The sequence below is a fragment of the Fragaria vesca genome, linkage group LG1, assembly GCF_000184155.1.
Source record: "Fragaria vesca subsp. vesca linkage group LG1, FraVesHawaii_1.0, whole genome shotgun sequence".
Lineage (NCBI taxonomy): Eukaryota > Viridiplantae > Streptophyta > Magnoliopsida > Rosales > Rosaceae > Fragaria > Fragaria vesca.
Window position 1 is genome coordinate 9,767,182 of NC_020491.1, and position 17,342 is coordinate 9,784,523.

Genomic DNA, 17,342 nt, shown 5'->3' on the forward strand with positions numbered 1-17,342 from the left:
ATAAGAACTTGAAGCAGTGGAAGATATTTCAAAAAAATAAAAAAAAAAACGAATTGCTCTTCTAGAAGTCTATCTGTTGTGTGACAAACATTATAATCTACTTGTGTAAATTGTATTAGTATCATGAGTTCAAATTTCATTAGTATTGGGGATGCATGTGATCATAATAAAAATTCTTTTTAACCAAATTGAGTGTGTTCCAGTGCTCGATATGGTATTATGTATATGTTTTCATTTTCTTACACGAGATGAATGAGTATAGGTCTAAATATTTGAATTTTTGTACCCAATAACAAAAAGAATCTCACTTGGTTAATTAAAAATCTATCGATCTCTACTGTTTTAGAAAAAAACTATGAGAAAATATTTGACTATAGAAGAAAATGGCTCAATTTCTTCAGACTAAAAGACATTTCATTCAAATGTTTGATATATTAATGTTGTTTCAATACAACCCTGCTTGTTTCAATATGTTCAATATATCATTCAAGACATCATAGGCCTCGTCTCTTCTTTCACTTCAGTTACTTTAAAGTTTTAACCACACTTCAAGAGAAGCAAACTTTGTGTCAAACGCTTTGGCTTCCTTAGGCCACATGTATACGAGTTTTCAACCTTTAATTTTGATCTATTTGGTGCAAATTGCTCAAACAAATTCTTGTATAAAGAGTAAATATAAAGAAATAACATTTAGACATACTTCTGAAAGACTTGCTCACTTAAGGGACAGTTTTTAAGGAACTGTGAGGGACAAGTGAATATGACGACTGAGATTAAATGCATAGTTTAAAGTTGTTATTAATTCTGCTTTTTAATTGAACACATGTAGTTGAGATACAATTGTCCCTCACAGTCCCTTAAAACTGTCCCTTAGATGAGCAAACCTAATATATACTTCCGAACCTTTAAATTTTCAATACTATATATCGTTATTAATTGTATACAAATTTTATATTTCATTTCCAAAATCTGAAACCGGGGTTGATGTTAGATCTCTCTAGATACAGCATCATGTACGAATTAAGTTTTTGATTTGGTGCTAAGGACACTATTCTTTTGCAATACATCATCCTCTTTGTGACCAAGAGAAACATAGGGAGTTTTATATCAATAGCATGATTACATAGTAAATGCTAACGATAACAATTTCCTGAGGTTAATCACGTTTACATTCACCTCATCAACCTAATCTAAGTATATTAACTCGGCGAATTCATAATACATATGTGTCCATGATTATACGATGATTGTTCTTGAACTGTAGTAGATTTTACATTTATCTACGGTTGACAATTATCTAGTATCCACTCATACATGTATTTGATAACGAATATCAATAATAATAATTTGTATGTCAATAATCAATATATTGGCTCCTTATAAAAGAGCGATCATATCACATACGTTACGATATGAACGTGCATGAACCTCATAATATCAAATTAATGCGGTTGATCTTTATTTTGATTTCGCTACTTCATTTTTATCCGGAATCCATTTTTACTAATAGAAAGTTAAATTGAAATGTGAATATATAGGATCACTTTGGTGGTAAAAGATTCATAAACTAGAGCAAATTATAGATTGGAGAAGAAGAAAACGTAGAGGTTTGGTAGCCGTCATCCATTGCACCACACACTTCTCCTAGGGGAAGAATTAAACCTCCATAAAAATGCTCTCTCTCTCTCTCTTTCTCACTCCCTACCTCTCTCTCCTTGCAATTACACCTCTCAATCTCTCTCTCCCACCATTAAATGCCTTTGCACCCTCTCAATACGCTCTGCAATTACTCCCCGCTGCCATACTTTTCTCCCTCTGCCTCCTCTTTCTCCTTCCTTTGAATCCGATCACTGCACTTTTGCCTTTTCTTCTTCTTCTTCTTCTTCTTCATCCGTTTCTCTTATTTTTCAACTTCAACTTCAAACCTATATATTAATCCTTACCATAAAACATTAACACACCAAAGCCGTACGCCGGAAAACCACTTCTGTGGCACCCAACAGTGGTTTCCCGGCTGCAAGTCAGATCTGAACTACGTTCCCTGCCCAGAGCTTTGCAGGAAAGTACTCCAAAGAAGAAGATCATATAACAGATAGAGGTATATATATATTTCAAAGTTTATATCATTTCTTCAATTTTATTTTTACTGGTACCTTCATGGCTGATGGGGCTAATTCAAGAATAAGTTTCCATTTTCATACCTGCTGTATTTTTGATTTATTTGTAATATATTTTTCTAACAGATTATTTTGTTCATTTTAGGTTACTGCAGCTTATAAGGATATACTTGGGTGTGAAAAACAACGAGATATTCGTTGGCGTTTTGCATCTCTATCCATTCGGTTCTGATTGAATTCTGGTCTGGCAAGAAAACCGTGTCCTAAATTGTCATCGACTCAACCCTATATATTTGCTCTCCTCGGACACTCTCTCTACCTCACTGAGTACTAAACCAGATAGGTTTTTGAGTGAGAGATACTCTGGCCTTTGCAAAGACAAAACTATTTTGTCAGCTCTCTGTCTCTTCTTGTTAACCTGTGAAATTTCACATTTTTCTCAAAACCACTGTCAGAGAATCAACTCTAGCTCAAAGCTTTAAACGACCCTTCATATCAATCTAGCTAGCCCTACACAAAAGAACCCCCCAGAAATGCACTGTGTTTTAAGGTACTAGTCTAGGGTTTCTGGGTGTTGAAATATGCCCGCCGGTATTATGATTCCAGCGAGAAATATGCCTTCGATGATGGGAAGCAATGGAAATCTTGGTGGGTATGGATCATCTTCAGGACTTACTCTTGGTCAGGTCAGTGCTGTGCTTTTAGATCTAATTGTTTTATCTAGAAAAAAAAAAAAAAAAATCCGGGTACGTCTGATCCATTATTTTCTCTTCTCCTTTTGGATTTAATTTTTCACTTTCATCTTGAAACTTTGTTTTTTGACCACAGTACTTGAAACGAATAACGTTGATGGGTTTGACCTTTGGTAGACCATAATTTCCTTTTGAAGCAAATCCGTCTCGATATAAGAAAAAAGTTGTATAGATGTTTTCCACACAACACAGAGAGCCACAGTGAGGGCACAAAGACAGAGATCTTAGTAAATTCAACGCGTCTTTTGTTTATATTTTAAATAGCATTTTAATATAATGGAAAAATAGTACTGTTTTTCCAGAACCATTTTTTTGAGTGCCCATTTTTCTGTTTTTTTTTAGATTTCAAAACAATAAAAAGACTTGCTTGAAGAAAATCTTTAAGAGCTAGCTATGGATTTGTTCCAGCCAGCAAACATGATGGAAGCTGGAGGTCATTTCGGAAACCCACTGGAGATGATAGCTACTCAGAACACATCAGAAAGCGAGCTGAATGCACGTTTAGGTGATGATTTCGACAGTGCTACAAAATCTGGCAGCGAGAACCTGGAAGGAGGTGGCTCCGGCGACGATGGACAAGACCCTCGCCCTAACAAGAAGAAGCGGTATCACCGTCACACCCAGCATCAGATCCAAGAAATGGAAGCGTAATAATTTTAACTCTGCGTTTTGTTAATAATTGATTAAGCAGTTCATTATCATTGTCTAAGAATATTAATGACCTCTGAATATTTGCTTGGTTTTTTCTTTTGGATTTTTAGTTTCTTCAAGGAGTGTCCACACCCTGATGACAAGCAAAGGAAGGAACTGAGTCGAGAGTTAGGTTTGGAACCTTTACAGGTTAAATTTTGGTTCCAAAACAAGCGCACCCAAATGAAGGTAGATAACTTTTGTCCTTTACCATAAACATAAAATTATTTCATTTCCTTGCACAATTTAATTTCTGGTGTGAAATTTATCTTTTCTTTTTCATTATTCTTCCAATTTATATTATTGATTTACTGTTGTTTGTTCTTGTCTTGCAGACGCAGCACGAGAGGCATGAGAACACAAACCTTCGTAATGAAAATGAAAAGCTAAGAGCTGATAACATGAGATATCGAGAGGCACTGAGCAATGCATCATGTCCTAATTGCGGAGGCCCAACGGCTATTGGAGAGATGTCATTCGATGAACATCATTTGAGACTTGAAAATGCCCGATTAAGAGAAGAGGTACGTACGTTTAGAATATAAACCAGCTCACAAAGACAACCGTGCCAATATGCCATGAACAAAATTTTCACTGCATCACACCGGTTCTTTGGTCTAACACCTCAATAAGGAAAGAGGTTGTCCAGTAACAAAGTTGAAAATTAGAGAATTTGGAATTTGAATTTGAACCACATTCTTTTTGATTAGGGATTATTTTACCTATTCTGTATTTACAGAATCATATTATGCATGCGTATTGATTTAATGATAAACTTATATATCTCCTTTTCCTAATCAATTAACTACTTCTCTATTCTTCCAGATTGATAGAATATCAGCAATTGCTGCTAAATACGTTGGCAAGCCAGTGGGGAACTATCCTCATATGTCTTCACCAGTTCCACCTCACCGCAGTCCACTTGATCTTGGAGTGGGAAACATGGGAACCAGTCCTCACGGCTTCTTATTAAACTCAGACATGTATACCTCTGGAGACATTATGCGGTCAATCGGTGCACCAAGTGAGGCAGATAAGCCCATGATTATTGAGCTTGCAGTTCAAGCGATGGAGGAGCTAATTCGAATGGCTCAAATTGGCGAACCTTTGTGGATGAATAGCATTGATGGATCAACCACTGTGCTCAATGAGGATGAGTATATTCGAACATTTCCTCGAGGAATTGTACCAAAGCAATCTGGATTCAAATGTGAAGCTTCGCGGGAGAGTGCTGTTGTCATTATGAACCATAATAACCTTGTTGAAATTCTCATGGATGTGGTAAGTTTGTTAATTCAATTAAACTACCTATATGTTTGGATTATGTTCTTATCGTTGCAAGTGTTATATGTTGTAAAATTTTGATTTATTCATATTCATGTGTTGAAACAATATTCTAGATGCAGGCTTAGGGTTTAGGAGCACGATTGATGTTCTTAGATCGATGCATTGTTTGAACACGTATTATATTTATTATTTGATAAGATCACTCCACGTGGCTTAACAATATTAGAATTTATTGTCGTATCAATTGTAAAATTCTTGGATCGATATATATTTGAAAATCAAATGATGAAACACTTGTTCTTCTATTTAGCAAATAATCATATGATGAAATACTTGTTCTTCTATTTAGCAATATTCTATAGTCATATTTAGATTGATCCAAATCTAAATAATGAAAATCTAGTGTTCAAACAAAGTTAAGATACAATCTTTTGAACATACGATGCTAGCATGTTTTTCATCAAGAACTCTCAGTAATGATGTTGACAGTATGATAGTTGATAGCTTAGGGTAGGGGACGTATCTGAGTACATAGAAAACCTTATATAACTTGTGTTTTTTTTTTGTGTGTGTGTGTGTGTGTGTTTACTATATTTAGAATCAATGGTCAACTGTGTTTTCGGGGATTGTATCAAGAGCTATGACACTGGATGTGCTATCAACTGGAGTAGCAGGAAATTACAATGGAGCATTGCAAGTGGTATGCATAATGCTGAAATAGTTTTATACATTATATGATTCAAACAGTTCTCGTTAATGTATGTGTACTGTAATTTGGCAGATGACAGCAGAATTCCAAGTACCTTCTCCATTGGTTCCAACTCGAGAGAGTTATTTTGTGAGGTACTGTAAGCAGCATGTCGATGGCACTTGGGCAGTAGTTGATGTCTCCTTGGACAACCAACGCGGCTATACATCTACTCTGAAATCCTGTCAAAGAAGACCTTCTGGTTGTCTCATCCAAGAAATGCCAAATGGATACTCAAAGGTAGTTCCATTAAGATTAAACACTGATCTGTACATCAGTATTTTTGTATGATAATTCGCATCAGATTTCATTACGTTTCAAACTCTGGTACCTGCATTAGGTTACTTGGATTGAGCATGTTGAGGTGGATGAAAGAGGTGTTCACAATCTGTACAAGCAACTGGTTAACTCGGGGAATGCATTTGGTGCAAAACGATGGGTGGCAACCTTGGATCGCCAATGTGAGCGTCTTGCCAGCGCCTTGGCGACAAACATCCCTACTGGTGATGTTGGTGGTATGTAGTCCATCACACTTAACTGATAAGTGTAGTGATATGCCATTGTTTAGAAGCTAGTTATTTCGAACCCTGGTTTAATTTAGATTGATGGTTTATTTAATCGACATTATTGTGTGGTTGATTAGTGATAACAACTCAAGAAGGGAGGAAGAGCATGCTGAAGCTGGCCGAGAGAATGGTTATTAGTTTCTGTGCTGGAGTGAGTGCATCTACCACTCATACATGGACCACATTGTCTGGAACAGGGGCTGATGATGTTCGTGTGATGACCCGAAAGAGTGTTGATGATCCAGGAAGGCCTCCGGGTATTGTGCTTAGCGCTGCTACCTCATTCTGGCTTCCTGTGCCTCCCAAAAAGGTGTTTGAGTTCCTTCGTGATGAGAACTCCAGAAATGAGGTACGTGAATTACAGTTCATTAATGTTGGAGTTACCAAATTTGTTTTCCGCCTTTTTACAATATGAAATTCATACATTTTAGAAGCTTAGCAATTGTTATGTGGATTTTGTGCATCTGATATGTATCAAAAACCAAAACTAATTCATGAATATTTTGAATAACCTTCTTTAATTGGAAGAAATTTCAAATTGGCCAGAAAAGAGAAGATTATTTTCCATTCTAGAAAAATATTATGGCTATGTATATGATTAAACAACTAAATCTGGGAAATGTTATTTTGGATATGTTTGGCAATTGCTAGGCAGATTCATGTATCACTGACCAAATGTAAGACATGAGCCTTTTCAATAACCTTCTTTACTTGGAAGATTACATTCCAACCTGACCAGAAGATTAGATTATTTTACTTTCTAGAAAAGATTACGGTCATGTATCTGATATAGACAACTAAATCTGGGAAATGTTATTAGTAGTTCATATTGGCCTCATAGCCTCATATGGTTAGTATTCTGGTATGTCAAGAAAGTTTTAACATTGGAAAACAAGCATTAGGAACCATGCACATTTTAAGTAACTGCGAGAAAGGAAGAAAATCATTTTCATATCCCACCTAACATAGGAATTTTCTGGGTGAAAATTCAATATCCAAGATATAGAAACCCATATGCATATGCTGAAATATGACTATAAAAGCGTAGTAGTCTACGAATAAGTTCAATTAACCAATTATGTTTCATTATCGTGTTTGATGCAGTGGGATATCCTCTCCAACGGTGGCGTTGTGCAAGAAATGGCGCACATAGCCAACGGGCGTGACACCGGGAACTGCGTGTCACTTCTTCGTGTAAATGTACCTTCATATCTTCCTTCTTATTGTTGATGTTATTCAGTACATTACTCTTAACTTCATTGACCCTGATGAAATCAAATTTTATTTTGCAGAGTGCCAATTCTAGTCAGAGCAACATGCTCATTCTGCAGGAAAGCTGCACTGACTCAACGGCATCATATGTCATCTATGCCCCTGTGGACATAGTTGCCATGAATGTCGTTCTGAATGGCAGTGACCCGGACTATGTTGCCCTGCTACCATCTGGGTTCGCCATACTCCCAGATGGAACTAGCGGGAGCAACAGCGGGGAAGCTGAATCTGGAGGGTCCTTGTTGACTGTTGCCTTCCAGATCCTGGTGGATTCAGTTCCCACCGCAAAGCTGTCCCTGGGGTCTGTGGCAACAGTCAACAACCTCATAGCGTGCACAGTGGAGAGGATCAAGGCCTCATTGTCCTTGGACAACGAAGCCTGATCAGCTCTTGCTGTTTTAACACAGTTTTTGTTTATGTAGGTAATATATCATCTTACTTTTGCTATCCTATTATTGTCTATTTAATGTGAAGCGACACTGATCATCGTTTGTATTTTGCCGAAGTATTTAGGGAGCTGAAGGGAAGGAAAGGAAAGAAGCAACGATGGTGGTGAGGAATTCAGCTTAAACCAGAAGAGGGGAGAAGTCAAGAGCGCACCCTACATGATCCTTTTCAAATGAAGGGATTAGAGTTAGAGGGGTTCGGGAATTGACTTCCTCGATGTCAAGGACAAAAATTAAGCTACTAAACCTTAATTATTTCTGAGTTGTAATTTTCTTTCTTTTCACCTTCGTTAACTTTGTACTCAGAATTATAGTCTTGGCTCAATTAAGCGGGGTTTAAGCTCTTTTGAAATTAATATTCCTTCCATCATGTTATGTTTTTTTTCTTCAAAAGGAAAGGTAATGAAAATTTGGTTTTACCTGGGTTTCTTGTGGCTTTATATGTTATCTACTTCTCTGTCTTGTTCCAATGACATAAGATGAACAATAAATACCAGAGATGCTTACACTTGAATGATGCTGGGTAGTTGAGCAGATGATGTCAGAGCATGATGTGAATTCTGAGCAATATGGTTACATTTAATGTATCAACTACAACCTGCCATCATAGTAATGTCATTTCTGTATTCAATTGCAAGCTTGCAAGTCAGAGGAAAATAATAAAAATTCATGTTCAATTAATTTACCCAAGGAAAAATAAAGACAAAGTAAAAAGTTTTCACCATGCTGATGGCTGGTGTTTGTAAGCTAATCCATGACATGGTTGAAGTACAAATTCAAGGTACTAGGAGGGATATAAATTCAAGGTACTTGTTACAAAGGAGGACATGAATACTTATCACAAAGAGGGAAAATGCATGAAAGTGGTTGACATTGAAAATCTGTGATATATCATACTTCAAAGAAGCCCAGTACTTGCAGATACAAATAGGAAATGAATGAGAATGAAATTAAAAGGGAACAATAATGAGTAAAACTTACTAGGTATATGAACATGTTAATAGAAGCTGGCATCATATGCAAGGATCTATCAGATCTTAATTTTAAATTCCTTACAGAGAAACTGATTACAAGAACAGCCTGGAAAAAAGTTTGCACTACTACAGCATTATCAGTGCTTCCCATCCTGGTGTTATTATATTCTCTCTTTTTTTTTTCCACCTTTTCTTTGGACTCGTCTCCTCATTTGATAGTAACAACTAACAAGAATGTCATAAGAAGTACCCTGGAAGAGCATGGATATTTCATCTCCCCAAAGCCGATTCCATGCCTCGTCTACAAGTAATTTTGTAAATTATAATTGCCAGCAAAGGTTACTGATAATTGCAGATCTGATGAGGAGCTCAATATGAGATTCATGTCAATCAACATATTTAGAAAAGAGATCTAATTTTCTGTTTATAAATGCTACCTGTTCTAAATTTCAAATCTCAGAGGAAGATATGTGTATCAGAGAAGGATTTTTTATGTTAATAAGAATGGAGATGAAAGCAGTTACCCAGAGTATTCATATACTGTACAAGTTCTTAAGAGTTGAGCATTAAAGGAAGACATGTAAAATGGAAAGAAATGAAACTGATCAGATATTGGATATATGGCACTACCAATGAATCCATTTGTAAAAATCTTCCATTCATTCATAAGAATAGTTTCATTAATAGATTGAGGTCACAGAGCGAATTGATCAGATTCTGGATAGATAGCACTACCAATGAATCGAATTGTAAACATATTTCATTCATAAGATCAGTTAATCAAAAGAGTGAGGTCACCAACACAATGCACATTTCAATCAGAAAAATGACAAATACGAAACTCTCAAAATGACGATAGAATTACAAAGTCTGAGTTAGTGAGTTGTGTATCTCAAGCCTTCTTTTTCCTGCCCAACATAGGTCTCTTGCCGATCATTGAACTAGTCGTCCTGGAAGGTGTCACCAGCCCACGAAGTATGGCCAAAACACCCAACCCCAGGAAAGGGATGTACATAAACAACAGCTTATCAGAAGCCTTACCGGACTGCATCAATTCCGACAATATAGTCACCTGAAATTTCACAAAAGCAAAGAAATATTAAACAAAAAGAAAGTTGCAGAGATAGACAATCCAATATGAAGCAGAACTTCAACATTTCGGACTCCCAGAAAATAGAAGATCTCCACCCCTCAAATCCCGAATATAATATCCTCATCATCATAAGTAATATTATGGAAAACTTGTCAAGTCTACAACTTCAACACATTCCTTAACCGGCAGTAACAGTATTGATCTGTTTGTAATCCAATGCATACTCAAATGATGATTAAAACATAAATCTAACATATGCTGGAGTTCTAGCTAATCTTGGCTAAATGCACCATCACAATGAGCTGACAACTTTTACCCCATTTTGTTGTTACAATTGAACTGATGCTAACAGCAAGTGAAACAAACAATGTGTAATTTCAGACCACAGTTTCTCACATTTTAAATAACAAGCGTCACCAATGTGTAATCTTTACATCATTTGCATCAATCCAAACAGCTCCAAAATACCCAAACACTAAAAAAGAAAGTTTCCAACTTGCAAGATCTAGAACAAAACTTAACTGGGTACAAGTAAAAAGTAAGAAAGATGAAAACTTTACCATGGAGGTGAAAACAGAGACGCCATAGATCAAGCAGGTGGTGTTAAACCAAGACTTGGAGGCCAAAATTGCGTAGAGGTTGGCAAGAGCAAGAGGCCACTGAAACAGTAGCTCAAGCCAGACGAGTCCCACGATGAAATGAGGCTTCTCGGTAAAGAGATAGTCGCCATACTCACGCGCGTACCAGTTCTTGAGGTCAACCAAGACGCTTGGGAAGAGACTCTCAGACAGACACGTCTGCGCGTCGATCAACGGCGCCGCCACCGCGATTACGATGAAGAAGGCGAAGAGTACGGCGTCCACGAGCTTTAACAGAGCACCCATTTTTTAGGGTACGAAGGTAATTGCTATGGGCGTCTGTGTTTTCTCTTCTGGGGTTTCTGTGACACTGAGGAACTGAGGAAGGAAGATGATGCTAAATATTGGGTCTTTGGAATTTCGACGACAATCGTTTCGTTTGATCTTTTTCATATATATATATATATACGCCTGGTTCGTTTTTTCTATGTACATACGGCCTTCTGTTTTCTTTTTTATTTTTATTTTTATTTTTTCGTTTTTTTTAATTTTGAGTTTGTAAACAATGCACAATTTCTAGCTGCGACTGTGAGTTCATCATCGGCGACATGGCCATTATGATGAAGTAGAGAAAGAGTATGGCGTCTCTTGGCATCAGAAAAGCACCCATTTCTGACTTTGAAGATATATAACAACTATAAGTAGGCAAGACTGTGATCGATCGGATCCTTGTTTATTTTTAAGTCAGTCACATAGAAAAATTCTATGACTAAAAATTCAACCAACCATCACCCCGAGAACTTCCTTTAATCACAAGACATGTTGTACCATTCGGTACAACAGACAAACCCAGTCGCATAAAGTTTGCGGATCAAATAATTTTTATTTGATAACGTTGCAGGTTTTGCTTCATATATCTCACCAATTTCCTTTTATATTATATACATGTTGATCTTCTAGATAAGTTGATATATAATATTGCACAACAGTGGCAGACCGGCAGAATTCCAGAATCATCATACTTGTGTAGGTAAAATGTAACTTCTTCCGGGTTAATTGCCCCGAGAGTGGCTAGGTTTTGCAGCGAAATTTACTTTTCTGCAAACATGCTTCAGTTTCTTGACCTAAAAAAAACATGCTTCAGTACGTGAAGTTTAATTTAGAGATTAGTTGGGTATTCAGTATACAGAAGCTAGCTAGGTTTTTAGTAACCAACAAAGATACGTTTGGACCTCTATTTTTTGCAACCTTTGCAGATAAGTTACTGCTTATATAGGTGAACCCATGACAGTTGATGAATAGTCTTCTTTCAGCTTTTCTTAACGACGCCATATAAGGAAAACATCATAGTGGAATGGTTAGCTAGAAGTCTTTAATTACTGAATATGCATGGATTATAAAAATCTCAATATAGTGCGTAACAAGTTTCAAATCAATGAGAAATGACAGAAGTGTTCTCGATCGCGATCTGATCTAAATCCTTTTCTCTTTGTGACCTTTGCTTGAAGTAGTCGTTGTTGATGGGCGGAGCAGCCCACGAAGCATGGCCAAGAGACTGAACCCCAAAAAGGGGTAGTTCAATAGCAACAACTTATCCGATGCCTTGCCAGAACCTATGAGCTCTGTCAATGCTGTGACCTGCAATTTCCATCAAGCAACAGATGTAGGAACAAGCAAGTTAGACATCAAACAGCAATCGGTTTGTAACGAAGGAAATACATTAAAAATAATTTTACCATGGTGGTGAACATAGAGGCGCCATAGGCCAAGTCCAAGCAAGTGGTGTTGTACCACGACTTTCCGGCCAGCATTCCGTACAAGTTAGCAAGGGCAAGGGGCCATTGGAATACAAGCTCAACCAAAATGAGACCAACAAAGAAATGAGGCTTCTCCACATAGCAATAGTCGTTGAACCCGCCGACGTACCAATTCTTGTACTCCACCATCCACTCCGGAAAGAGGCTCAGAGGCAGAACTAACTGCGCGTCGACGATCGGCGCCGTCGCCATTAGGAGGAAGAAGAAAAGAAGTATGGCGTCAATTAGCATCAGAAAAGCACCCATTTCTTGCGCTCGTTCAGAATCGGGTGCTTAATTTGATTGAGTTGATTTGCTGTTTTTGTGCGGCACAATGTGATGGCAAACTGGGACTTGGAGATGACAGCTTTATGAAAGCTTAAGCAAAGAGATAGAGAGAATTCAGAGAATCAAAGAAAATATCTTGCATCTATTATCTTGTGTTTTTTGAGGAAGGGAAAGACTTCAGCTATTATACCTGTAGCTATTAGAGAGATACAGTACAGCTACTAAAAGGCTTCTAGATAAACAGTAAAACTAGACTAAGTTTTACTGTTTTACGACAATTACTCTTAACACCCTCTCTCAAGCTGATGGGAGAGAAGCTACCATCAGATTGCATTAACAATGCAAAGAGCCAAAGACTTAAGCAATACAGTGATCAAAAATATTGGTTTCAACCCGGATTAATAAGCGGCAGTGACTGGCATAGCTGCATAGGATAAGAGGCACGCCTACAATTTAATGTAGTTTGATCCGAAGAAGTAGATAAGAGTCGCCAATTGCCTTGCACCGGTAAAGCTTCAATTTCCTTAAACACTTCTTGCTGCCATTTAGAGAGAACTGGATTGGCAGTGCCAATATGCAAGGGATGAGTTTGACTAACATCAAGGATATAAGTTGGTTGCTAAGAAGAATATGTATGCCTGTATAAGCATCCAGCTGCACTATGACCTGACTTCATGCAAATTTGACACTGCATATAAGATCCAGAGGGAACAACTTGTCGAGGAGCAGATCTTTGAGAACATACTTGAGCAATATGACACTTGCTATTGCATATTTGACAGGCTTCGGGAATGTTACTAATTCCATTTGAGAAATTATTGCCATTGAGACTTCCAAACTTCTTATTCCTCAACCCACTTGAAGTATCGTATAAGCTAGAAGTGCCAACATGAGTGCTGTTGTGAATTCTGTAGTTGTTCCACCCACTATTCTGATAACAAACTCTAGTTCTTCCTCTTGGGTCAAAACCCTTGCAAGCATTAACAATGGAGCTGAAATACCCAGTTCACTGACCCACTTGAGTAGAAGGACGTGCACCAGATTGTAAGATATTTCCATTGTTAGTAGAGCTCATTTTATGTGAGGGGTCACAAGGTTGTTGTGGAGAATCACTGCAAAGGCTCACCATTTTGCAGAATATGACTAGTGTTTGGCTGAGGAATTGTGCCATTGCACAGAGCTTCACTTGTTGGAACAACACTTGAACCAAGAGGATAAGCAATAGAACCAACATTCCCAACAATCGAACCAGCAGATAAATTGGGAGTAGATGTCACCATATGACCATTATTTGACATAAGAGGTACCCCAAAGTTTCCATTTTGCATCATGGCATTAACAACATCAGGACATTGGCTCTCAAGAGATATACGCACGGGAGTAGAGTTGACAAATTGAGTAACAAGTTTTGAAGAGCTGTTGGTAAGAGCATTGCTGTTTGAAATAACAGCAGCATACTCCATTTCGGAACTATGTAAACAGGTACTATTCAAAGAATGAGACTGAACATTACCTCTGGACGTATCACTAATTGCAGCCATAGCAGTCTCCAAAGACAATGAAATAGACTTCAAAGTTTGTTCAATCTCATCTTCACCAATCAACAAAAGAGACCTTGAATCTTTCATTGAAACAGAGGAGCTCAGTGCTTTGATTCTTATAACAGTTTTTATGGTAGCAAACCTTGAAGGCAAACCATTAAGAACTGAGACCACAATATCTTCATCATCCATATAAACTCCCATTGTAGCAAGTTGATCACATATTGACTTCACTCTAAATAAGTACCTGTCAATAGAGTCTGAGTCTTTTTTTATTTTGTATAAGGAGTTTTTGAGATTCATTATGTTATACCTTGAATCATCAACATATTTCTCTTTACGCCGACACCAAATTTCTTTAGAAGACTTGCTTCCAATAATGAAGGAGAGAGCATCATTGGACAAAGTAGCAGCAAGTATAGACAAAATGGTAGAGTCATTTTGCACCCAATTCATGTACTTCTTTGTCATATCAGTGGCAACCTCATTTTCTTCCATATTTATGTACTCTAGAGAACAAAGGAATGATCCGTCGATATATCTCATCAAGCCACAACCCTTTAACAATATTTCTACTAAAAACTTCCATGTGACATAGTTAGATTTGTCTAAGCGGATACGAATGAGATTGCAGAAATTGGAAAGCAGACACTTGCTTAACTCAACACTGTTATCCATGATGACAGGCAACACAGTAATGTCTTGACTAAGTGAAATGCCATCACCACTATAGAACTCCAATGAGTAACTGATGAACAACACTATACTCCAACAATGTCTAGCTTTATGCAATTTCTTTCGAAATACTACCAATGCATTTCAGTTCACTGGTTTCATAAGATCAAGTAGATGATAAGAAGCCAATGACAAGGACTGCGAGTGACCAAAGCTCTTCCAAAAATTTCTAGTATGACTAACTTGTAACAAATGTCTAAGCAACTTGAAGTAGCAAATTCAAATCTTCACTATAGCTAAAACTTCTTGCAAACAGAGTCGCTTCAACGATCAACAAATCCTATTGCATGTAATCTAAGAAAAAGTTCAATTGTAGCTTGTTTCACCAATCTTTCATCAATCAACAACTAGAAGAAACACCAAAACATAACAAAGAGAGCACTTGGAGTAAAATCCCCAAATTCTAGGGTTTCAATTTCTGGCATATCTCAACAAACTTCACACTTTTCTAATTCAGCAACTAAAACTTGTAGAAATCTGTAATCGAACAGAAATTATACAAATACAAGACTTCGAAGCACATCAACTACTTGTAAATCTTATCAAATACTTCAATCAACCTATGAATCTAGCTTTCTTCTTCTTCAAGCCAAACAGTAAAACTAGACTAAGTTTTACTGTTTTACGACAATTACTCTTAACACTTTATAGTCAAAGCTCTTTGATCGATCCGATCTTTTGGAAACTAAGCTAGTCGTGCAAAGTGTGCGGTTCTTTTATATATTGTAGCATGTCACGGGGTGCTTCATATCCCACCATGGCACTTGTTTAATCATCCATCACACTCTCATGCATGTTTTCCACCCATTTCTTATTAGATTATACATGTTAATCTTCTGGATGATAAAATAATACGTGGTTCACATCCAAAATCAATTGGCAATGGATGAAGAGGTCCAAATCTTTATAAACCTACATGTTGAGATTGGTGATTCATTCTTATGCAACAAGGAACCATGTGATAGTTTGATGCAGCAAATATTGACATGGATGAATAGCTAGCTATGCTATAGCTACAAAGCGATAAATGGTTTGTGGAATTGAAGGTATAAGGAAGTCTTCTATATATGGTGTGCTAGCAGAAAAGTGAATAGGAAGGAAGAAAAAGGAGTTGCCTTTTTCACATGAATAGATGTTGCCTATAAATTGGCTGCATGGAAGCCATTTGAAGTATGCAAGCAAGTTTGCATCGAATAAGCATCTGACAAGCATAGAAGCAAGCTTGTGGGTTGTGCATGAGAGTGAGAGAGAAAAAAGTGCTAAGAGGGAAATTCTCTTAGGTGAGGTATCGTGTTCTTGGGTATTTTATGAGTGAGGGTGTACAAGGGTTAGAGATTTGGGTTATGAGATTTAACTCATGTATCTTGTACTAGTTTTACCCTCATAGTGAAAGAGCAATATCTTGGGGTGACGTGGGCATGAAATTTGCCAAACCACGTTAAATCTCGTGTCAACTGTTCTTTTCATCTTTGTTTGTTATTCAGCTTTATTGTGGTGTTATCGGGTGTCTGTTTTTGAATCTCGGTTCATTCGTGAGGTTAAAATCCCAACACTGTATGCAAGGTTTTATCTTTTCGATGTGAGATTTATATCTCAACACTTTCCCGTACGTGTGACGAATTTTCAAGCCTAACACATGGACAACATTTAGAGTGACGTGGAGTTCGTGTGACCATTAAGCATCACACGTGGACGTGGGTAACCCGCCTATGATACCATGATAAAGTAGTTTGTGATTCACATCTAAAATCAATTGACAATGGATGAAAATATTCAAACCCTTATAAACTTACATGCAATGTTTCATATTCCTAATATAGGATTTATATCTCAACACTAGATAAGTAGATATCCATTAATTGAAGTAGAGTTGCAGAATCCAGTCAGACTGCTCTAAACTAAACTCTAAAGTGATTTTGGGCTCACGGTGGTTTATATATATGTAGTTGGGTCCATTTATTTAAATCATTCATTGACAGAAAAATGAAAAATCCAAGAGAAATATTTTGGTGCGACAGCCGTGCCACGTGTCCGTGCGACCAGCTGACGGTCATGCGACACGTGTTTCTTTTTTTTCACAGCATCCCGCAGCAGCCGCTGCGTTCTCCTTCGACGAAGCTTCTTCTATTTTTTCTTCACCCTCACCGGCTGAAACCATCGCCAACCACGACGCAGATTCTCCTCCGCTGCTCTCCCTCATTTCCAGCCCCAAATTCCGCGACCGCCACACCCTCCGAAACCCTACCCCTCCTCTCTCCGTCTTCTTCTTCCTCTCCACCTCTCCGGATCCCTCTCCTCTCCCCTCCATTCGCTCCCGGAGCTCCAACGAGCCAAGATTCTCCAAAGAAAGGTAGAAGAAGCTTCTCCGGAGGAGAACGCAGCGGCTGCTGCGGGCTGTTGTGAAAAAAAAAAACACGTTTTGCACGACTATCAGCCGGTCGCACGGACACGTGGCACGG

At 37.7% G+C, this 17,342-nt stretch overlaps 3 protein-coding genes across 3 annotated transcripts; 1 reads left to right on the top strand and 2 right to left on the bottom strand.

Moving 5' to 3' along the window:
• Positions 1 to 2,340: 2,340 nt before the first annotated feature.
• Positions 2,341 to 8,197, top strand: LOC101313248 (homeobox-leucine zipper protein HDG2-like). Its single transcript, XM_004287887.1, has 12 exons — positions 2,341 to 2,803; positions 3,278 to 3,516; positions 3,631 to 3,748; positions 3,895 to 4,083; positions 4,385 to 4,840; positions 5,445 to 5,546; positions 5,628 to 5,834; positions 5,935 to 6,109; positions 6,238 to 6,509; positions 7,265 to 7,360; positions 7,453 to 7,854; positions 7,946 to 8,197. Exons 1-11 carry the CDS (start codon positions 2,699 to 2,701, stop codon positions 7,813 to 7,815), a joined length of 2,322 nt encoding a protein of 773 aa, XP_004287935.1. The 5' UTR covers positions 2,341 to 2,698; the 3' UTR covers positions 7,816 to 7,854; positions 7,946 to 8,197.
• Positions 8,198 to 9,496: 1,299 nt separating this feature from the next.
• Positions 9,497 to 10,960, bottom strand: LOC101313548. Its single transcript, XM_004287888.1, has 2 exons — positions 10,506 to 10,960; positions 9,497 to 9,924 (listed from the first exon to the last, which is right to left on the bottom strand). The coding sequence occupies exons 1-2, from the start codon at positions 10,827 to 10,829 to the stop codon at positions 9,745 to 9,747; spliced, it is 504 nt and encodes a 167-aa protein (XP_004287936.1). The 5' UTR covers positions 10,830 to 10,960; the 3' UTR covers positions 9,497 to 9,744.
• Positions 10,961 to 11,996: 1,036 nt separating this feature from the next.
• LOC101297096 (transmembrane protein 97-like) lies at positions 11,997 to 12,586 on the bottom strand. The gene is made up of 2 exons (XM_004289113.1): positions 12,260 to 12,586; positions 11,997 to 12,161 (listed from the first exon to the last, which is right to left on the bottom strand). Exons 1-2 carry the CDS (start codon positions 12,584 to 12,586, stop codon positions 11,997 to 11,999), a joined length of 492 nt encoding a protein of 163 aa, XP_004289161.1.
• Between the last annotated feature and the right edge of the window lie 4,756 nt (positions 12,587 to 17,342).

Coding starts and splice junctions, on each gene's coding strand:
- LOC101313248 (XM_004287887.1), top strand. CDS start 2,699: ATGCCCGCCGGTATTATGATTCCAGCGAGAAATATGCCTTCGATGATG. Junction 3,749..3,894: donor ACAAGCGCACCCAAATGAAG/GTAGATAACTTT, acceptor CTTGTCTTGCAG/ACGCAGCACGAGAGGCATGA. Junction 6,110..6,237: donor CCCTACTGGTGATGTTGGTG/GTATGTAGTCCA, acceptor GTGGTTGATTAG/TGATAACAACTCAAGAAGGG.
- LOC101313548 (XM_004287888.1), bottom strand. CDS start 10,829: ATGGGTGCTCTGTTAAAGCTCGTGGACGCCGTACTCTTCGCCTTCTTC. Junction 9,925..10,505: donor TCTCTGTTTTCACCTCCATG/GTAAAGTTTTCA, acceptor GTGAAATTTCAG/GTGACTATATTGTCGGAATT.
- LOC101297096 (XM_004289113.1), bottom strand. CDS start 12,586: ATGGGTGCTTTTCTGATGCTAATTGACGCCATACTTCTTTTCTTCTTC. Junction 12,162..12,259: donor CCTCTATGTTCACCACCATG/GTAAAATTATTT, acceptor TGGAAATTGCAG/GTCACAGCATTGACAGAGCT.